The 17,496-nt window shown below is 38.9% G+C and overlaps 2 protein-coding genes across 5 annotated transcripts; both read right to left on the bottom strand.

Annotated features, from left to right (window-relative positions):
- Positions 1-3,135: 3,135 nt before the first annotated feature.
- Positions 3,136-5,607, bottom strand: LOC102702391 (c-Myc-binding protein homolog). The gene is made up of 5 exons (XM_006657451.3): positions 5,411-5,607; positions 4,700-4,772; positions 4,565-4,613; positions 4,351-4,474; positions 3,136-3,603 (listed from the first exon to the last, which is right to left on the bottom strand). Exons 1-5 carry the CDS (start codon positions 5,411-5,413, stop codon positions 3,553-3,555), a joined length of 300 nt encoding a protein of 99 aa, XP_006657514.1. The 5' UTR covers positions 5,414-5,607; the 3' UTR covers positions 3,136-3,552.
- Positions 5,608-7,563: 1,956 nt separating this feature from the next.
- Positions 7,564-16,575, bottom strand: LOC102702111 (AUGMIN subunit 3-like). Of its 4 annotated transcripts, none has more exons than XM_015839346.2 (18): positions 16,310-16,575; positions 15,722-15,758; positions 15,448-15,551; positions 14,589-14,784; positions 14,064-14,133; positions 13,275-13,378; positions 12,421-12,460; positions 11,469-11,523; positions 10,963-11,094; positions 10,457-10,526; positions 9,780-9,837; positions 9,592-9,647; positions 9,350-9,505; positions 9,121-9,232; positions 8,897-9,038; positions 8,390-8,465; positions 8,214-8,303; positions 7,564-8,088 (listed from the first exon to the last, which is right to left on the bottom strand). In XM_015839346.2, exons 1-18 carry the CDS (start codon positions 16,486-16,488, stop codon positions 7,960-7,962), a joined length of 1,806 nt encoding a protein of 601 aa, XP_015694832.2. In that variant the 5' UTR covers positions 16,489-16,575; the 3' UTR covers positions 7,564-7,959. The 4 variants fall into 4 exon arrangements, with proteins under 4 accessions (XP_015694832.2, XP_015694833.2, XP_015694834.2 ...); XM_015839347.2 differs by having other exon boundaries at positions 9,350-9,466; XM_015839348.2 differs by having other exon boundaries at positions 9,350-9,457.
- Between the last annotated feature and the right edge of the window lie 921 nt (positions 16,576-17,496).

The following is a 17,496-nucleotide window of genomic DNA, read 5'->3' as shown; positions in this document are numbered from 1 at the left end:
GGAATCACTTTTACTCGAAGTTTTAATTCGAAATATGTTCAAAAGACGTGTTACTTTTTACGCATAATAAGTAGTACTACTAGTATGAGCTGTTGGTTAATTAAGGTGTTTTCTTCTCACACGAGGAAGAAAAAAAATTCCATACGCTATCCTTCTCAGAAAAAAATGATTTTATATGAATAAACCCAGCCAATTTTGTCTCTAAAAGTTGTTCTTTTTAAGTACTACTACTGCTAATGCGAGTTGTTGGTTAATTAAGGCGTTTTCTTCGTACATACTCCATGTATCCTAAAGAAAGCAAATTCGTTATAAATGAATTTAGATAATCAGTTGTCTAGATACAGAAAAGTTAAATCCAAATCCTTATAGATGGATGCATGTAGCACTCGCACGAAATATTCGTGGGATGATTATTTGAGTGTTTTATAGAAAAACCAAACATTATATTTACAAAAGATAATAATTTATGAAAAAATATAATTATATTCTTAATAATTTAAAAGTAAATGATAAAAAATAAATTTTGATAAAAAAACCTAAAATCAATCGTAAATTTAAATTTAAGAATTTTTTTACATTTGCTCCGGCCACCGGACCGGCACGAGAGCCCAGGAGGGCTAACCGAAAATCGATACAGAGCACCTACAGACGGTGAGAATGCAAGAGTAATTAATGGCAGTCTGGTCTGTGAAGAAAGGGACGATGGGCGGGCGGAGAGTCCTCGCGCTTTCTCTTTCCGGATTTTTTTGGATTGAGGAAATTTTTGGAAGAAGTGTCACGTCAAATGTTTGATCGGATATCAGAAGGAGTATTCGGACATGAATGAAGAAACGAATTTCACGGCTAGCCTAGAAACCACGAGACGAATCTTTTGAGCCTAATTAATCCGTCATTAGCACGTGTTGGTTACTGTAGCACTTATGGCTAATCATAGGCTAATTAGGCTCAAAAGATTCGTCTCAAGATTTCTTCCATAACTGTATAATTAGTTTTTTGGTTCATCTATATTTTATTTAGATGTCCAAAAATTTATGTGATGTTTTTGGAAAAAAAATTTAGAAAGTAAACGAGGCCCTCTGGTTCCTTCCATCTCTCTCAACGGGCGTCGCTGCAAAGCAAAGCTGACCGTTGGATGAACGGATGGTCCTTGCTACTGTTGTTGTTTTTACTACTCCGTACTGTACTACTACCACAAGGTCGAGAAAATTGCTATTATACCAACTTTAACGTGTGCATTAGCTCACATGTCATTATAGAATTTGCATTCGGTAGAACACCACTCTCAGACAATTCAGATTGCCAAAATAACATTTATCCTACTTGCTACATATAAAAATATGTGTATACATATTTGCATCAATTTTATGACTAAAATGCCCCTGCTTGAGCACATTGCTTCCACAGTAGAGGGTGCAGGGTGAGGGACCGAGGAGGATGAAGCGGATAGTGCTGAGTGTAGAGGTCGGGACGGCGGAGCGGCCGAGCCCGCGCCGGCAATGACGGAGACGAAGCTGCCCACGCCGACGGCGGAGGAGGCTGTCGGGACGAGCCCGCGGTGGCATGGAAGGCGAGGCCGGCGGTCCCTCGATGGCGGCCGACCGACCGAGCCCTCGGCGGCGTCGATAGGGACGAAGCTGGCGGCGGCGGGGCCGAGCCCAGCCGGCGATGGTGAGACGAAGCAGCACGCGCCAGCGGCGGAGGAGGCCACCGGGATGAGTCCGCGGCGGCGTCGGCGCGGCCGAGCCCGCGGTGGCATGGACGGCGAGGTCGGCAGTGCCTCGATGGCGGCGAGATTTGGTGGCGGCCGGCCGGCCGAGTCTACGCGACCGAGCCCACGGCGGCGTGGACGCGAGGTGGAGGCCGGAGGCGGCGGCGGCACCGCGGGGTGGAGGCGGCTGCGCGAGATCTGGCCTCGCCGCGGCGGCAGCGTTGGCACGGTGGACTGGAGGCGGCAGCAGACTTCGGTGGAGGAGGCGGCGGATGGAGGCGCCGGCGCCGGGCTTCGGTGGAGAGCGGCGGGGGTGAGCTTGGGTGGAGGCGGCCGGAAGTTGATGGAGTTGAGTCAGGATGGAGTGAAGAGTAGGAGGGGCAGTTTCGTCCGTATTTTAATAATAATAGGTATAATTTGTTTACTCCATATCAGGATTGACAAAAATCTACTCTAGAGATAGCTCATAGCTTGAGAGTAGTATTTTACCGAATGCAAATTCTAAGATAGCATATAGGCGAATACGCACATTGAAGATGGTATAATAGCAATTTTCTCCACAAGGTCAAACATAAGTGATGGAGCTTGCCTGCCTATGCTTTTTGCTGGTGGAGTGGTCACACACCTCTATTGTGGACTGGCCATGGTCGGACACAATTACTTATACCTCTATCAAACACAGTTTCTCTGATATAAAGTTAGAAAAACATATTCGCTCACATGTGAATTCTATTATCATTCATATATCAGCCATAAAGTTTCTTTGACTTTTACGAGGATCTCGGATCTCGTTGCAGTCATGGCTATCTTCTCGTCTCCGCTATTTGCTGCAGTACAGTACGGTGGTATCCTCAGTCAAAAGGGAAGACAGAAAGAAAAAAAAAACAAGGTACACCAAGGGCTCGTTTGGTTCCTGGCGTAAACTAGCCTTACCAGTTTGTTAATATATATAAATACTAGAATGGTGGTCTTGGTTTTAGTATTTATCGGTGGTATAACAGAGATTACCGTTGAGAAAAAAAACTATAAAACCTCTTAATTAATGAGGAATGAATGAAGATTTATCGGTGCATAGTTACCGTTGAGAAAGAAACTATGAGACCTCTTAATTAATGAGGAATGGACGTGGATGAAAAAGAATGGACATGTTTAGTTTGCTGCCTAAATAAATCTTATCATCTAGTGGCAAATCCAAAATTTGGCATTGTCAAAGTTTTGGCAAGATCAAGACATTTATGTTGTGTTTAATTTGATGGGTTAATTAGATCCATGCCATTATAAATTTTGGCATGCATGTTGATTGTTGTACGAGCCGGGATGCGTTCAGCACCCAAGCAAAGGACAACCCAGTTGAAAGTGAGCGAGTCAAATTTAGCAACTCAAGGACAACCATCGTGCAAGGGTCAGCAGTGGACAATCAGGGAACTGACCAGGAAAATTTCCAGCCAATTCTATTGAAGCCACAAATTGGCATTTGCTTTACAATTACAACAGAGCGGATTTTTCTCTCAAAGTATCAACTCTTAATCATATGCCCCAGGATAATATTTCAGCCATGAAGATAGTAGTGACCAATCTGATGCTCTGACCGAATTCGAGAATGGATGCATTTGGGTGCTCTGGTATGTGAAGGGATCAAGAGGAGTAAAAATATGATACATTTTTAGTTAAGGAAGATGGATTACATCCCTGGCCTCTCCATCTAGAATGCACATGGCCAAAGTTCTTGTAAAATATGATACAATGCGTGGTGGATGATGTGAACTCGGCGAATTTCATCACTATGCATAGAACCTGGTAATGGATGCAGATGAATAATCATGTTTGATCATACATCTACAACGTCAACACCCATCGTTTCCACTCCTGTTCTTCAAATTCTTAAGTTCATCCAACTGCAATGAGCAATACAGACCAAGTGAACAAATGCCCAGCTCTACCTATAGAAAGCAATCTTTTTATCTGGACATCGAAATAAGCTACCCAAATGAAAGAAGGAGAAAAAAAAGACAGCCCAGAAGGTAGAGAACTGTGCCTAGATGACTAACATCTTAGAAATATATTGAGAAACTCAACAGTATGAGGGCCTCTTTGGAACGCAGGAATTTTACGGGATTTCATAGGAAACAATTCAATTCCTCTAATTTTCCTTTGAAAATCCTCCGAACTGAAGAGGCCCTAAGGGGTAACTAAAAAAAAATTAAATTGTGCTCAGGAACACCATCTAGCTTGCTGTGCTCCTGTGCCAATTCCTAAAGTAAACTTGAGGGAGTAAGAAAGGCACGACCATCAAGAAAGAAACAATGGTGAGAAAACAACAACTAACAAAAATAAAGTTAAGGAATTATTTGCAGTATTGTTATCATATATAAAATAATACAGTTTAACATAATTGAAAAATACACTACTGAGTTTTTTTTTAATAAAAGTGAGTGGTGGAAATCTTAAACATATGAAAGACCAAAGTGAAAGCACCAAATGACTGTAGTGACCACACAGAAGCACCAACATTGATATAAAGTGAGATCTCTCTATCTCTAAGATGAGCATGGAATTTGTAACACAAAATGCTAATTTTCACTGGAATTACACATAAATAGATTGACTGGCAGTGCATTTGCAAACATAGTAAAATGGTTTACCTGTCTGCATGTTTCCTTGTGTGTCTCTAAAAGCTCAGTATACTTTAATTGCAAATCCAACTTCTCAGCTTTGAGCTTTTCATAGTCCGATATTGATGGTCCACCTAGTTTCTGCTGAACAAACCTGGGATTAATACCAGTATGTTTAGTTCTTATATGACAATCGATCCATTAGAAAACTTATTCATGCCATCTCATAGCCAAATTAACTCACTCGACCGCAGATGAAGGCTTGTCATTCTCCTCATATAATGCAACAAGAACTGCAAGATGTTAAGAAGTGGATTTAATATAGCTATTTAATGGCATAACTAGAATTTGGTATATACATAAGGAACCGAATGCGAACCTTTTGTGAGAGTATCAAGCACACCGCTGGATTCAAGATACTTTCTGAACGCCTCTTTCTTGGCTTCTCTATCCTACAAAGACCATAACAAGGTCATGACCATCATTTTGAGAAGCAAGTTGTACCATACAGTGCCGTATCATATGGAGATGAGTTTGAACTTAGTTTACTCATTCAGAGGTACTACGGTAGTATGCTACATTCAGAAGGAAAAAGAAAATGAAGTTATATGTCCTCTCTACGCTACTACCTTGCGGAGAGAATTGAAACCTTTTTCATTCCAGGACCTAGGATCCTAAGGCACAAAATCAGAATGCTCGTGGCAAATTGCAAATTGGGAAGAAGATTCATCAATTGTTCCTCCCAAATTGCACAGCTGACAATCAACGGTCAGTAGCCCCACTATACCACACCATCAGCAACAGATTCAACCTACTAGCCAGCAAAGTACTCTTCCCCACAATAAATACCACATTTGACCTGACCTTTGAGCTTTGACATTGGCTCGCTGACCTCACCTCCCTGTCTAACCAATTGTCACCGCAAGATCAGCATCACTCTCACCCAACCCAAGACCATGTCTGAACACAAAGAATGCTCCACATTTCACAAAATTCTCCTAAAGCTGAAAAAAACTCAACATTTTTTCCCGGCTTATCAAGTGCGGGGAGCAAATGGGGGAAGAGAAGGGCCAAGAACGGAGGAGTTCACCATTCCGGGAGCGGATCCGGGGGAGTCCCGACGAGGCAATCGCGGCTGATTCCGAGCCGGAGCAGGAGGAGAAGCGGCGCGGACGAGCTGTCGCGTCGGCTGGATCTGCCGCCGCCTTCGGCTTGTGCTGCTGCTGCATGAGCTGCTGCTACGGCGAAGCAGAGTTGGTGATGGTGGTGGTCTCGGTAGAGAGGGAGGAGAGAAGGGTGGTTTTGCGTGAAATCGTTCTACGGTGGACCGGTGGTCGGTGGGCATCCTTGCTTTGCTGCTTGCGGTGGACCGGGTCCACAATCCATGTGTTACGGCAGCTTTCGCTTTGGCTTATGTCTATGGGCTGAGCGCATCGGTAATTAAGTACTTTGTTTGACTTTTTTTTTTCTTTTTTAATGGTTGATTATTCATCTTATTTAAAAAATTATAGAAATATTATTTATTTTATTTGTGGATTATTTTTTATCAAAAGAACTTTAAGTATGACTTATTATTTTTTATATTTGTACTAAATTTTTAAATAAGACGAATAGTCAAACGTAGCAACCAAAAAAAATCAAACATCTTATATTATGAAACGGATATTGTAAATATTAATTATAAAATTTGAAATATAATTTATTATTATATTTCAAATTTTAATAATTCACAACGTAAGTTTTATTTGATAAGATGAATAATTAAATATATGCTAAAAAATTAACAGTGTCATCTATTAAAATATGGAGAGCTAGTTTTTAAATGAGTGAAGTGCATCAGCGGTCCCTAAACTCTCAAAATGCATTTTTGGGTCCCCGAACTTGTCCAGGGGTGTCATATAGGTCCAACCGGGTTCCAACCGGCTCCATCCGCTGACATGGCATGCCATGGTGGCGCCTACGTGTTGGTAGTGCCATGTCGGTCCCACATGTCAGTTTCTCTCTCCTCCTTATTATTTTCTCTCTTTTCATAGGCGCCACCGTGATATGCCACGTCCGCGGATGGAACCGGTTGGAGCTCGTTTGGACCTATATGACACCCCCGGACAAGTTTGGGGATCCAAAAATGTATTTTGAGAGTTTAGGGACCTAGATGATACATGTATACAAGTTTAGAGACCGCGGGTGCACTTCACTCTTTTTAAATTATGATGCATTACTCTCTTCGTTCGTAAATATAAAGCAATTATATTTAGCATTTATTCACATATAATATCTTTGGAGTTCTACTTTTTCAATCTAAACATTCCTCATAATTATCTATATTTATTATTACAAGAGTTTTTCCAATAAAATAAACTTTTACGACATTAAACTAATTTTTGATTTAACCTTGATATATGCTAAAACTCTTATAAATGATTATATTTGTCGATGGAGGAGTAGAAGTCTTATAGGAATGTTTTAACACTTGAAACAAGAATGGTTTCCAATTCATATGTAATTAAATTATGTCTTGTGTCGCAAAAAAAAAAATGTTAGCCAAACGACACTTCAACTGGAGTGGACGGAAAGAATTGCAGTGTTGTCGACAGTCTCATGGCTCGTTCTTAGAGAACATGATTTAGCAAAAATATTCAAATACTAGAATCTTTTTGCAAAATTGTATAAAATCGTTTCAGATTGTTTTCTGTAAAAGAATTAGGATTACTTAAATGTTATTTCCTATTAAGCTTCTAGGAGCAGCCGGGATTCTACATAGCAGAGTTCGGTTCCATTTGGCAAAATATACCCATCTTTTGGCTGTGTAGAAGCATAATTGAAACCACTTATTAACGATTAAAAAATAACTTGTGGTTTAAACTTTTGAATATGTACTCGTAGCGTTCTAAAAGTAAAGGATGAAAAATAAACTATGGTAAAAAACTTAAAATCAACTTTAAATTTTTGTTTGAAAATTAAAATTTTGACTTATAAGCATAAACATATGAAAAAAAAAGATAGGAAAAAAATTGCACCATTCTTTTTTTAGCTGAATTGTCCACTACTTCACTATGAAGCGGGCTAGCTCCTGCAAAACTTTTAGTGTTAGCACAACTGTGAACAAAAACTTAAAATAAAGTTTGCTTTGGAGGATGCTAGGAAGGATATTCAGTGAAAATTATGACATCGCAACCTCACAAACAGAGTTGTAAACACAAAACAAACTTTCAAACAGAGTTTTTGTCATGTTATTACTGCACCAAAAATATGTAAACTCGAATAACCGGAGAAGATATTGCGTTGTAATACAGAACAAGACAAAATCTTTTCTCAAAATTGCGACAACAGATGTAAAAAGAAAGTTTACCGTTTACATTATTAGTTCTAACAGAAGTTGTAATGAACCGAGTTCGGACAACTGGTGATTATATACAACTGTATCATTTTCTTTCTTATTCTTGAAGCACTGTGCTGCGTATATATTCCCTATATTTATTATCAATGCTATAGAATATCTTACGTTAACTCTACGTTTTGGTGAATCCAAGGATATACAATTGCAAAAAACTGCATTCAGTCAAATTCCTGGCCTGGGCAACAGAAGATAAGAATCAAAATAATACTCTGTTGCCGCCTTCTTCACAGCAAAATTGAAGATTACTCTGGGAGTGCTCTAACATGGGAACTCATCTCCCTGACTTGATTCTCAAGCCGTCCTGGGTGGCAGAAGAAATCGGCAAATACTCGTCTTTCCTGCTGCATATTGCGTGAAGGCTGCTGTAACATCTGCAAACCATTTGTAGATTTGAGTGGCGAAAACAATTGGGGGGCATGACTTCTCAATCCACATGCACAAGATACTACCAAAATCTGTTCAACACTACCAATGTAAGTGACAATATGAAAAGTACCTTCTTATCTCGAGCCATCGTTACTTCATTAACATGAGCAGAGACTTGCTGGTTGATTATTTCCAGTTCTTCGAGCGCTTGTGCTAGAGGCTGTGATAAATCATGCAGAAATAAAGTACATCAGAACAAACTACGAAGTGGCATGAAAGGATGGATAAATATGAGAAGAAATATACCCATGGTGTCAATATTGGTTGCACATAGGTAAACGGTACAGACAGAATTTGCTCGAGTGTTTGGATCATCAGGCATCTGGAAAAGTCAAAAGCAGGATTGAACTAAAGATCTAACGTCATCCAATCAGTAGGTATTAGTAAATGTAAAGTTCCAACTTTAACACATTCCTACTGTTGATGATGAACAGTATGGAAGTTCAACCGGTCAACTACAGTGTACAGAAAATAGCTGAGGGCCTCATCGGTTAGCCTAAAATGCATATGCTGCTGCCAAAGTTCAAACTGCAAGACTTAATTTTGGAATTGTTTTTTAGGTATTTCCACCGTAGTTTCTTTTTTAGCATTGGTGTTTAAGTCGCTAAAAACACAAATATAAAAGTTTAAACCACAAGTTATTATTTTCCCGCTAGTACGCCGTTTGACATATTTCCGTATTTGGCCAACCGATGGGGCCCTAAAATTATCAAAAGGGAAAAATTCAGGGAGCAATATGCGAGCATTACTCACAGTTCATCGATACATCTTTTGCGTTCACGTGGAAGAATATTTTCAAGCTCATGATGAAGATAGTCGAGCTCATTTTGCAACTCTGAGATCTGCTCAACTAAACCATATACCGAAACATATGATGGAGTCGTTGCTTGAGCACCTGCAGAAGATAGAAAGGGAATTGAATAGTTCAAACTTCTTGTATGTAATGTGAATACATATTATAGCCTAAATGTGCTTACCCGAGTGACTACTAAGAATATCCCTCACAGCATGAAGAAAAGTATCGCGATCATCAACAGGTCCTTCTTCAAGCATTTCAGATGCAGCTTGATCAATTAAATGATATCGGTCCTATGCATTTGTGCAGTACAGACTATTTTGTGAGAATGTACAGAAAGTGGATAATTAAAAGAAGCTAACCAACAAAGTGTACTTCACAGATAAAAATATAACATCAACAAGGAATACCAAGCGGTCATCAACAGCTGACAAGTAACCCTGCAGCTCCATTGCTATTGCTTTTAGTAGTGAGTAGGCACTTGAAATTTTTGCCTGTCTTTCGATCTGGCAAGCAATCTTTAGAAACTGATGAGCAGCGAGCTGATTAGCGAGATTATTGATGAACTACGAGAATGAAGAAATGTCTAAGTGACCGCCTATATATGTAGGAAATTGATTTGCACCAAAACAACTGACTGTTCATAAGATACCCTTTTCTGCTGGCTTATGTAGCATTCCTGGCGCAAAACCTTCAAATTATGATCCCCTGAAGATCATAACAAAGAACATGCAATTTTATAGCCTCAATAAATTAAAGCATTTTCAAATGATTATTCATGTGGGGAAGCTCTCCCCCCGGTGATGATAAAAAAAATGATTATTCATGAGAAGATCACACCTTGCAAAATATTTGCACCCTCAAGTTGAGCAAGGTCAGCACACAGGCTTGTAATAATCTAAAGTCCAAAGAATAAATACACCATTAACTTTTAATGCCACTCAGGAAGAAAGTAATATTCTCACAGATAATGCACAAGCTAGTCAGACGGATGAAAAGGACAGAAAAAATTAGCTATAAGCAGTGGGAACAGAGTAAATTGAACAATGGATTGTAGATACACAATTCAAAACAACAAACCGTGAGTGAACATTTGAGTGGTCTATAGCTTTCATTTTTGGAGCAATATTTTGCTTCGCTGAACATTTTTATTATATTTTGCTGGGCCTGTGACGCCATAATTGTAAAGCATGCTTCATAGGAATACAACATTGACCCAAGGTATCACAGAATACAATTAAAGAGCTTTGAAGCATCTGATTGAGGAGAGAATCCTTAAGCTTGTCCATGGTATATAAAAGAGATTTGCTCCAATCCAACAAAAAATACCTCGAGGTACCGGTACTTTGAGGTACCAAATCGTTTCCCACCATTGGATCTAGATGAGTGTGATTTGCACTGTTAGATCCAACGATTAGAAACGATTTGGTACCGTGAGGAACCGGTACCTCAAGATACTTTTTGTTGGGCGAAAGCAAATCTCTATATAAAAACCAAATTTCATGTACATAATTTACCTCAGATAGGTATTTCTTCACTTGAAGTGAAAGATCCCTAAGTTCTTCAGCAAGCTTAGAGCTTCTCCTCCTGAGAATGATATGGGTAAATCAGAAAATGTCGCACATAAGTACCAAAATGTGAAATTTTCCGAAACGTCACATGTACAAAGGTTTGTTAGTACTAACATACAATACGTAACAATTCATACAACGTAAACGTTTTAATAAAAACATGTGTTTCTAGTATATTTTGTTCAATCAACTTATTAAAGATAATTTACACCATCTTCATCCCAAATATAAGGGATTTTGACCATACCATTGCATTGCCAAAATCCCTTATATTTTGGGACAGAAGTAGTATCATTATAATACCATAGGACCCAAATGTTTCATTTAGAGGTGGCCCATAAGGATCGTAACATGTTCTCAAACTTTTCCGCTCAGATAATATATTATGCTATTTCAATACAATGCACTTTAATAAAAAAGAAAGTAGCTGTGATTACCCTTGTCCTGCATACCTTAGAGAGTGGGCGTCCTGATGAACAGGTGTTTTCTGGGATGCCAATTGGGTTCTGAGTGTTGATAGTATGGCTGCCTCCTTAGCATATTCTGCTTGTGCTTCTATGTACTTTACTTTACTTCTAGCAAAACTGTTAACAAATAAGTAACATCAGAATAATAACTATACAACTTAATGTGTCAGATAGAAGACAGACTGACAGAGTGCATTGAATTTCATGATGAGTTTGTATCACTTTTGCTAAACTGATACATAACAAGGAGTCCTAACACAGAGGAAGGTAGGAGCGCAGGTTGGCCTGCCCTATATGACATTTAGGTGGGTCAGCTGCATCCTTATAGGCAGGACAGGTGATGACTCACAGCACCGATACTTTGCAGATTCTTTTTTTAATGGAAAGATAAATGGGATAGATGGATAGTCCCAAAATAGTGAAGCAATATCCAGTAGCAAGACAAAAAGGTAAAGTAGAATGGTAACATCCACAGTCTAATAAATACTTACATGGAATTAATTCGCTTCAGTTCAACTGAAAAATCGTGCGACTTTTCATAATCTCCTGCAGCAGGAAGAGAGAGAGAGAAGAATTGAATTTTCTAATCCAACTCTAGCTTAAGTTGTTTAACCTTGAATTGAATACCTAATCCAAGTATACATTTAATAAAACGTATCATCCATAGGATGCATAGCACATAGCAGGGAAGCAAACAGTGGACTAGTAAATGGAAAAGAAATATATTAAAACCTTTGTTTACAATGACCTTCCTGTACCTTTAAGGGAGAAATAGAGTGGTTTGTTTACAATGACCTTCCTGTACCTTTAAGGGAGAAATAAAGTGGCATGCATTTAAGGGCTGCCACCGTGGCCGCGTTCGGCTGCCCTGGTAGGTTAACTAATCTCCCTCGTTTTCCGCAAGCATGCTTTCTGAACTACTAAACGATATATATTTTACAAAAAAAAATCTATAGGAATTTAAATAATTAATAATTAATTAATCATGTATTAATCTATTACTACGTTTTTCACGCCGGGGTAAGTTAACTTACCACCCCCGGCCTATGTATACTAACATGAATTTAAGGGCATGCATAATATCTCCTATCATGGTTCAAGGTCAATTAAGCCGGTTAAGCTTAGTCGGACCAGAAGATATGATGTTTATGGTAAAAGTCAACTGTGGAAAAAATAGGAAATATATATGCTTTCCTAATCATCATCTGTTTGCCAGGAAGCTTGAGTTATCAAATAAAACAATAGGACCTGTTCACGTTAGTTAGTAACATGCAGCCATGCAAATTTTGAAATTTATAGCGTTTCACATGAAAACAATATATAGTTCTGAGGATCTAAAGCATCCTCCAAAAACAGTGAGCACACACAAGAACAATTATTACATGTGAAATGTATGGATAAACTATACCCATGATGGTTAGGTAACAACAAATTCTCTCTCACCTCTTGACATGTCTTCTCTGGCAACAAATTGGAGAGGTCCCTGCTTGATAAACACCCCACCCAAAAAGGAAAAAAAAACAGCATGTAAGGAATAAAATAAAGGCTATAACCAAATTGTGAATTTAAGCTTAATTTACTTTGATTTATTTTACATACGAAAACCCTCTGTTAATCTTACGTCACAATTTATCATGATATAGAATTTTAAGCTATCGAGCTTAAATACAAATTATGTTGGTGAAAAAATCATACTATGGTAATCTACCATCTTTTTGTAATATTTGCAAAAATCAAACAGAAAAATAGGAAAAAATGTCCTTGGGTTCACTTTAATCATTCTTGTGTAGGATCAAATAAGCCTGCCTTTTGCATCTTCAAGTATCACGATATTGCCCAACACAAACATCATAACCTGATAGCATGGGTCCCCACAAAACAAAAACAAAAAAACTTATAGCAATGGTAATTAACCAAAACAGCAACCCATCACTACACACGCATCAACTCACTCTAATACAATTTGCGATATTATACTCCTATTGGCCTTGTCAGCAGTTCGCCAAACAAAATAGAATTTTCTCCACAATACACAATTATTTTCTGAAACTGGAATGATATTTGTAGTTTATTATGAAATCTGCATTTATGAGTGAGCCCAAGCCAATGTAGTGCCTAAATTTCAAGCACCATGACTCTAGGTCAAAGAGAAGAAAAGGTGCTACATGTATTGATTAAATCCATTACCCATCATGTATGAATGACCATGCAGGATTCTCAACAATATGTTTCTGTCCCTTTAGGCATAAAATCAAATAATATAGAATAACAAGACCACAAATGGGAAAAAAAAAAACCTTATCAAACTTGTTGGAGAACCATATCTTTAGTTCCTTGGTACAAGCCAAGTTATGGATTATGTAAGACTGGAAGTCACTGTATGATAGGTAAATTCCAATATCTGTAAGGAGGAAAACATAATCCTTTCAAAAGAATAATAAGAAAATAAAAACAAACATAGAATTAATATGATGAGCTTAATTTCAGTATGCATGTCAAAATGGAGTTATCAGGCTTTCTGCACATATTAATAAAAGTATTGCAGTCTGACAAGAGATGAAGGGATAATTTGTTCTTACCCCTATTTTGATCTCTAATATTGATTTTACCCCTTCTTTTTAGGGTTTTCGTTTTTACCCCTGTTTTTTTAACTCAATCAACAGATTGCCCCTCTTTTGGATGGAGGATACTAACGTTGTGAAGTCAGTTGTTAAAGTACCATTTTACCTTTTGTGGGAAATTTCATTTTTAGCCTTGTATTTTTTATCATTTGCGGTTTTGCCCTCCGTTCTAAATCACAACAATATATATACATCAACAGAAGCACTATTAAGAATACAGGGATAAAATAAAATTCCTAACAAAGGGTAAAATGGTACTTTAATGACTAACTTAACACCACTAGTATACTCCATCCAAAAGAGGGGCAGATTGTGGATTGAGTTCAAAAAAATTGGGGTAAAAATGAAAACCCTAAAAAAGAGGAGTAAAATCAATATTAGAGATCGAAAAAAGGGTAAGAACCAAATTGCCCCTAAGATGGAATGTCATCTTAAATAATTGCATGTGAAAGACAGTGGGAATACCAGTTTCTGAATGGTAATAAGACAACTCCTGGGAGGTAGCAGCAAGTTTTCCAAGAACTGAACTCATCTGCTAGAATTACAAGAGAAAAAGGCACAGTAAAACATCATAGAGCAACCTTCTTTTATGACCCACAACACTGAAGAACATGCTAGAGAGGACCATACACTTTAGTTCACATTAGTCATGGAGCGCTGAGAATGCCATAAAACAGAACAGGAACATGTACATAAATCCATGAAAACAAACAGCCCAGTGAATGCTTCCTTTTTTAGGGTATAAAACTATAGCCTTAGGCCATTAGAGAATCAATAAAGGCTACGGGATGGTTAGAGACATCAAACAGTATCATGTTCCCATCGATTATAGGCTTGATAATAGGTAATAGATTATAAAGCCAGACATGAGCATCATGGTGCGATATGAAAGACGTATTTCAATTCCATCTATCTCATGAAAATACAGCAAAGAACACTAGTGTACGGTAATGTGGCTTCTCATTTATATGATAAAAAGGAACATTTTACCTCTAGACTTCTCTTAGCAAGTTTCTCATCTAATCTTGCAATTTGTACATTAGGGCTAGTTTTAGCAGATGCACGTGACTTCTTTCCCTGATTAATGGTGGTAGCTTGTGCTGTAAGCAAATCAAGCTGCCATTCCAGAGAAGCAAGCTGCTTTTCCAAATCAGAAACTTCAGCTCTAAGTGAAAGCTTTGAATCACTATAAGAATAAACAAAAAATCCTATGTCAATGGAGAGGTAAAAAAAAGGCTATAAAGGTAAGACTAGGTGGTGACATGGAGCAAACCATGTGGAACTACACTACAACTTACAGAGCATTCTGTTAGTCAAATCAGACTCAATGTAAGAGTTAAGTTTTACCAAAGCTAGCATGTAAAAAAAACTTAGGCACCAAAACCATTTTATAAAACTTACTTAAGCAAGTAAATATCATTCTTATAACGTGTAAACATCACAACCAGAAAGTGAAAATTTACAGCTTCCAGTTGATTCTTCAAAAAATGGGTGAAGATTCTATAATAAGGAAAAATGAGTGAAACACCTCCTAAGCATCTTATAAGATTAGTTTTGTACTCCCTCTGTCCAACAAACCACCTAACTCCTCATCTCAACCAATCAAAATCATCCCTCGTTTAATTTTCCCACCTAGTTCCCCATCTTAACCAATCACGACCTTCCCTTTCCTCCAGCTTAATCTCTCCAAAAATCTCCAAACATCCTTATATTGTTGGACATAGGCATTATATGCTATTGATACAAAGGTTGGGGATGGGAAGGTAAAAGGAAAAAGCAGCTCCAAACAAGAGAGAATAATGTTAATGCTAGCTCAACATTTTCTTGTATAATGCAAGATATGCCATACCGAATGTGTTCAAGGCTTTCTTCTGTCAGAAATGTGTCTTGCTGATTATCTCCAATTTCTGAGAAGGCTGAAATACTGTCAAATGCAAAATCCAAGTCCTCCCCCTAACAGTTGGTACTCAATTAGCAGTATGCCTCTCACTTGACTGAGCTAATATTTTGCGATAAAATGAAAACACATAATTATAACAGTACATTTTGCTAACCAATCACTGTCAATTGCAATTCATAGCCCAAGTAAACTTATCAAATAAATAAATCTCAAAGTTCTATACCTCCAATAGTTTCCCTTCTACTTCAAGCTGTTCATACCTGCATTCATAAAAAAATTAAACGCACCAGGTTAAGCCTAATGAACACCAGAAACTGTTATGGGATATCCAACAGCAGAAGAATCAATACACACGATACATTGTGCAGTACTACGAGCCATATTATCGCAACATGTAATTTATCCACGAGGTAATTGAGTAAACCAGCTCTAGCTACACCTACAAGCTTAACGAAATAGCGCCAGGCAACTTCTGACTTGTATGGTTTACTGCACATTTGTCCATCACACTTCAGAAAGCATGTGCAATGGTGTGCCTTTTCTCATCCGAGCCCTTCTCCTCCTCAATTTTCACAAACAACTCCGGTTACTCATCCGCATCCCAGCACACCGGAGTCCAGCCAGCCCCTCCCACCTCCAAACAATCACACCCATGCCCATCCATCGCGTTCGAATCAACCCTACAACCAAACCTAACTCCGGGAAGAGGCCACGCAGAACCTCGCGCGCGGCCGTGCGCAAGCCAGCATGCGACGACGATCGGAGAGAATGGGGGGAATCGGGGTGGGGATGGGGGCAATCGGGGCGGTACAGCATGAGGTCGGTGGCGGAGAGGACGTTGGCGGGGCGGAGCCTGGAGCAGACCCAGGCGAGCAGGCGGTGGGCGTCGTCCCCCTGGAGGAACGGCCACTCGAGGCTGTCCGGGTGGAGCGGGCCATCGCCGTCGAACCCGGCGGCGGACAGGGCGTCGCACAGCTGGGTCGCGCTCATCGCCGGCGAGGCGAGGCGAACGAATCGGCGGTGGGAAATAGTGATCTTTTGTTTATTATTACGTGCCGGTGCGACGCAACAAAATTATATTTTTTTTTCTATTTTGGGAGGGATGCATGTCGCGTGGATGAAAAAGACTACGCTTGATCTGTGTTTTTGTTTTTGTTTTGTTTTTTGTTTTTCGTGCACAAAGAAGAGTCGGTCGTTTCGATTTATTTTCTTTTATCTGTGTTGTTACTTTAGAGGATTTTTGTTTTCTTTTCACCGCATGCGGGTGCAAGTGTTTTTTAGGGTTTTTTTTTCTTTTGTGTGTGCTGCAGGTGTGGTTGTTTTTTTTTTAGGATTTTTCATTTTTCTTTTCTTTTTTGCAGTGTATGTGTGTTCTTTTTTGGATATTTTTTCATGCCGATGCAGTTGCATTTTTGGGGATTATTTTTCTTTTTTGTGTGCCAGTGCAGTTGTTGTTTTTAGGGTGCGTTCTTTTTTTTGGAATTTTTGTTTTTTTCACCGCATGTGTGCAGTGCTTCTTTTTGGGATTTTTTTCTTGCATACGTAGTGATTTTTTTTATTTTTTCGGGTGGCTACTGCATGAATATGGTTTTTTTTTCCTTTTTCAAGTATGCAAGTGTGATTGTTCTTTTTTGTGATTTATTTATTTTTCTTTTATATAGGTGCATGTATTTTTGTTGCACACATCGTGATTATTTTTGTTAGTTGTCGCATGCCTGCAATTTTATTATTTTTCTCACGCACATCTTTTTTAGTTACGGTTTTATTTCTAATAGTTTTTTATTCTTTTTTTTAGTTACTGTATGCATGCGTGCGATGGGGGTTGCTGTATTTTGTGTTTCTCTTAGACCATGCACAACGCAGTGATCTGGTGTGTGGTCATGCTGGACCACGTCGGACAGATGCATCCGTGGAGGAGAGATTGAGCGGAGGCTCTGCCACGGCTTGTAGAAGGTGCGTGGTGCCTTATCCAAAAATGGTAAAATCTCCGTGATTCTC

Source organism: Oryza brachyantha, chromosome 7, assembly GCF_000231095.2.
Source record: "Oryza brachyantha chromosome 7, ObraRS2, whole genome shotgun sequence".
Classification (NCBI taxonomy): Eukaryota; Viridiplantae; Streptophyta; class Magnoliopsida; order Poales; family Poaceae; genus Oryza; species Oryza brachyantha.
Note: the sequence above shows the minus strand (reverse complement) of the source record. Positions and strands in the feature narration are given on the sequence as shown.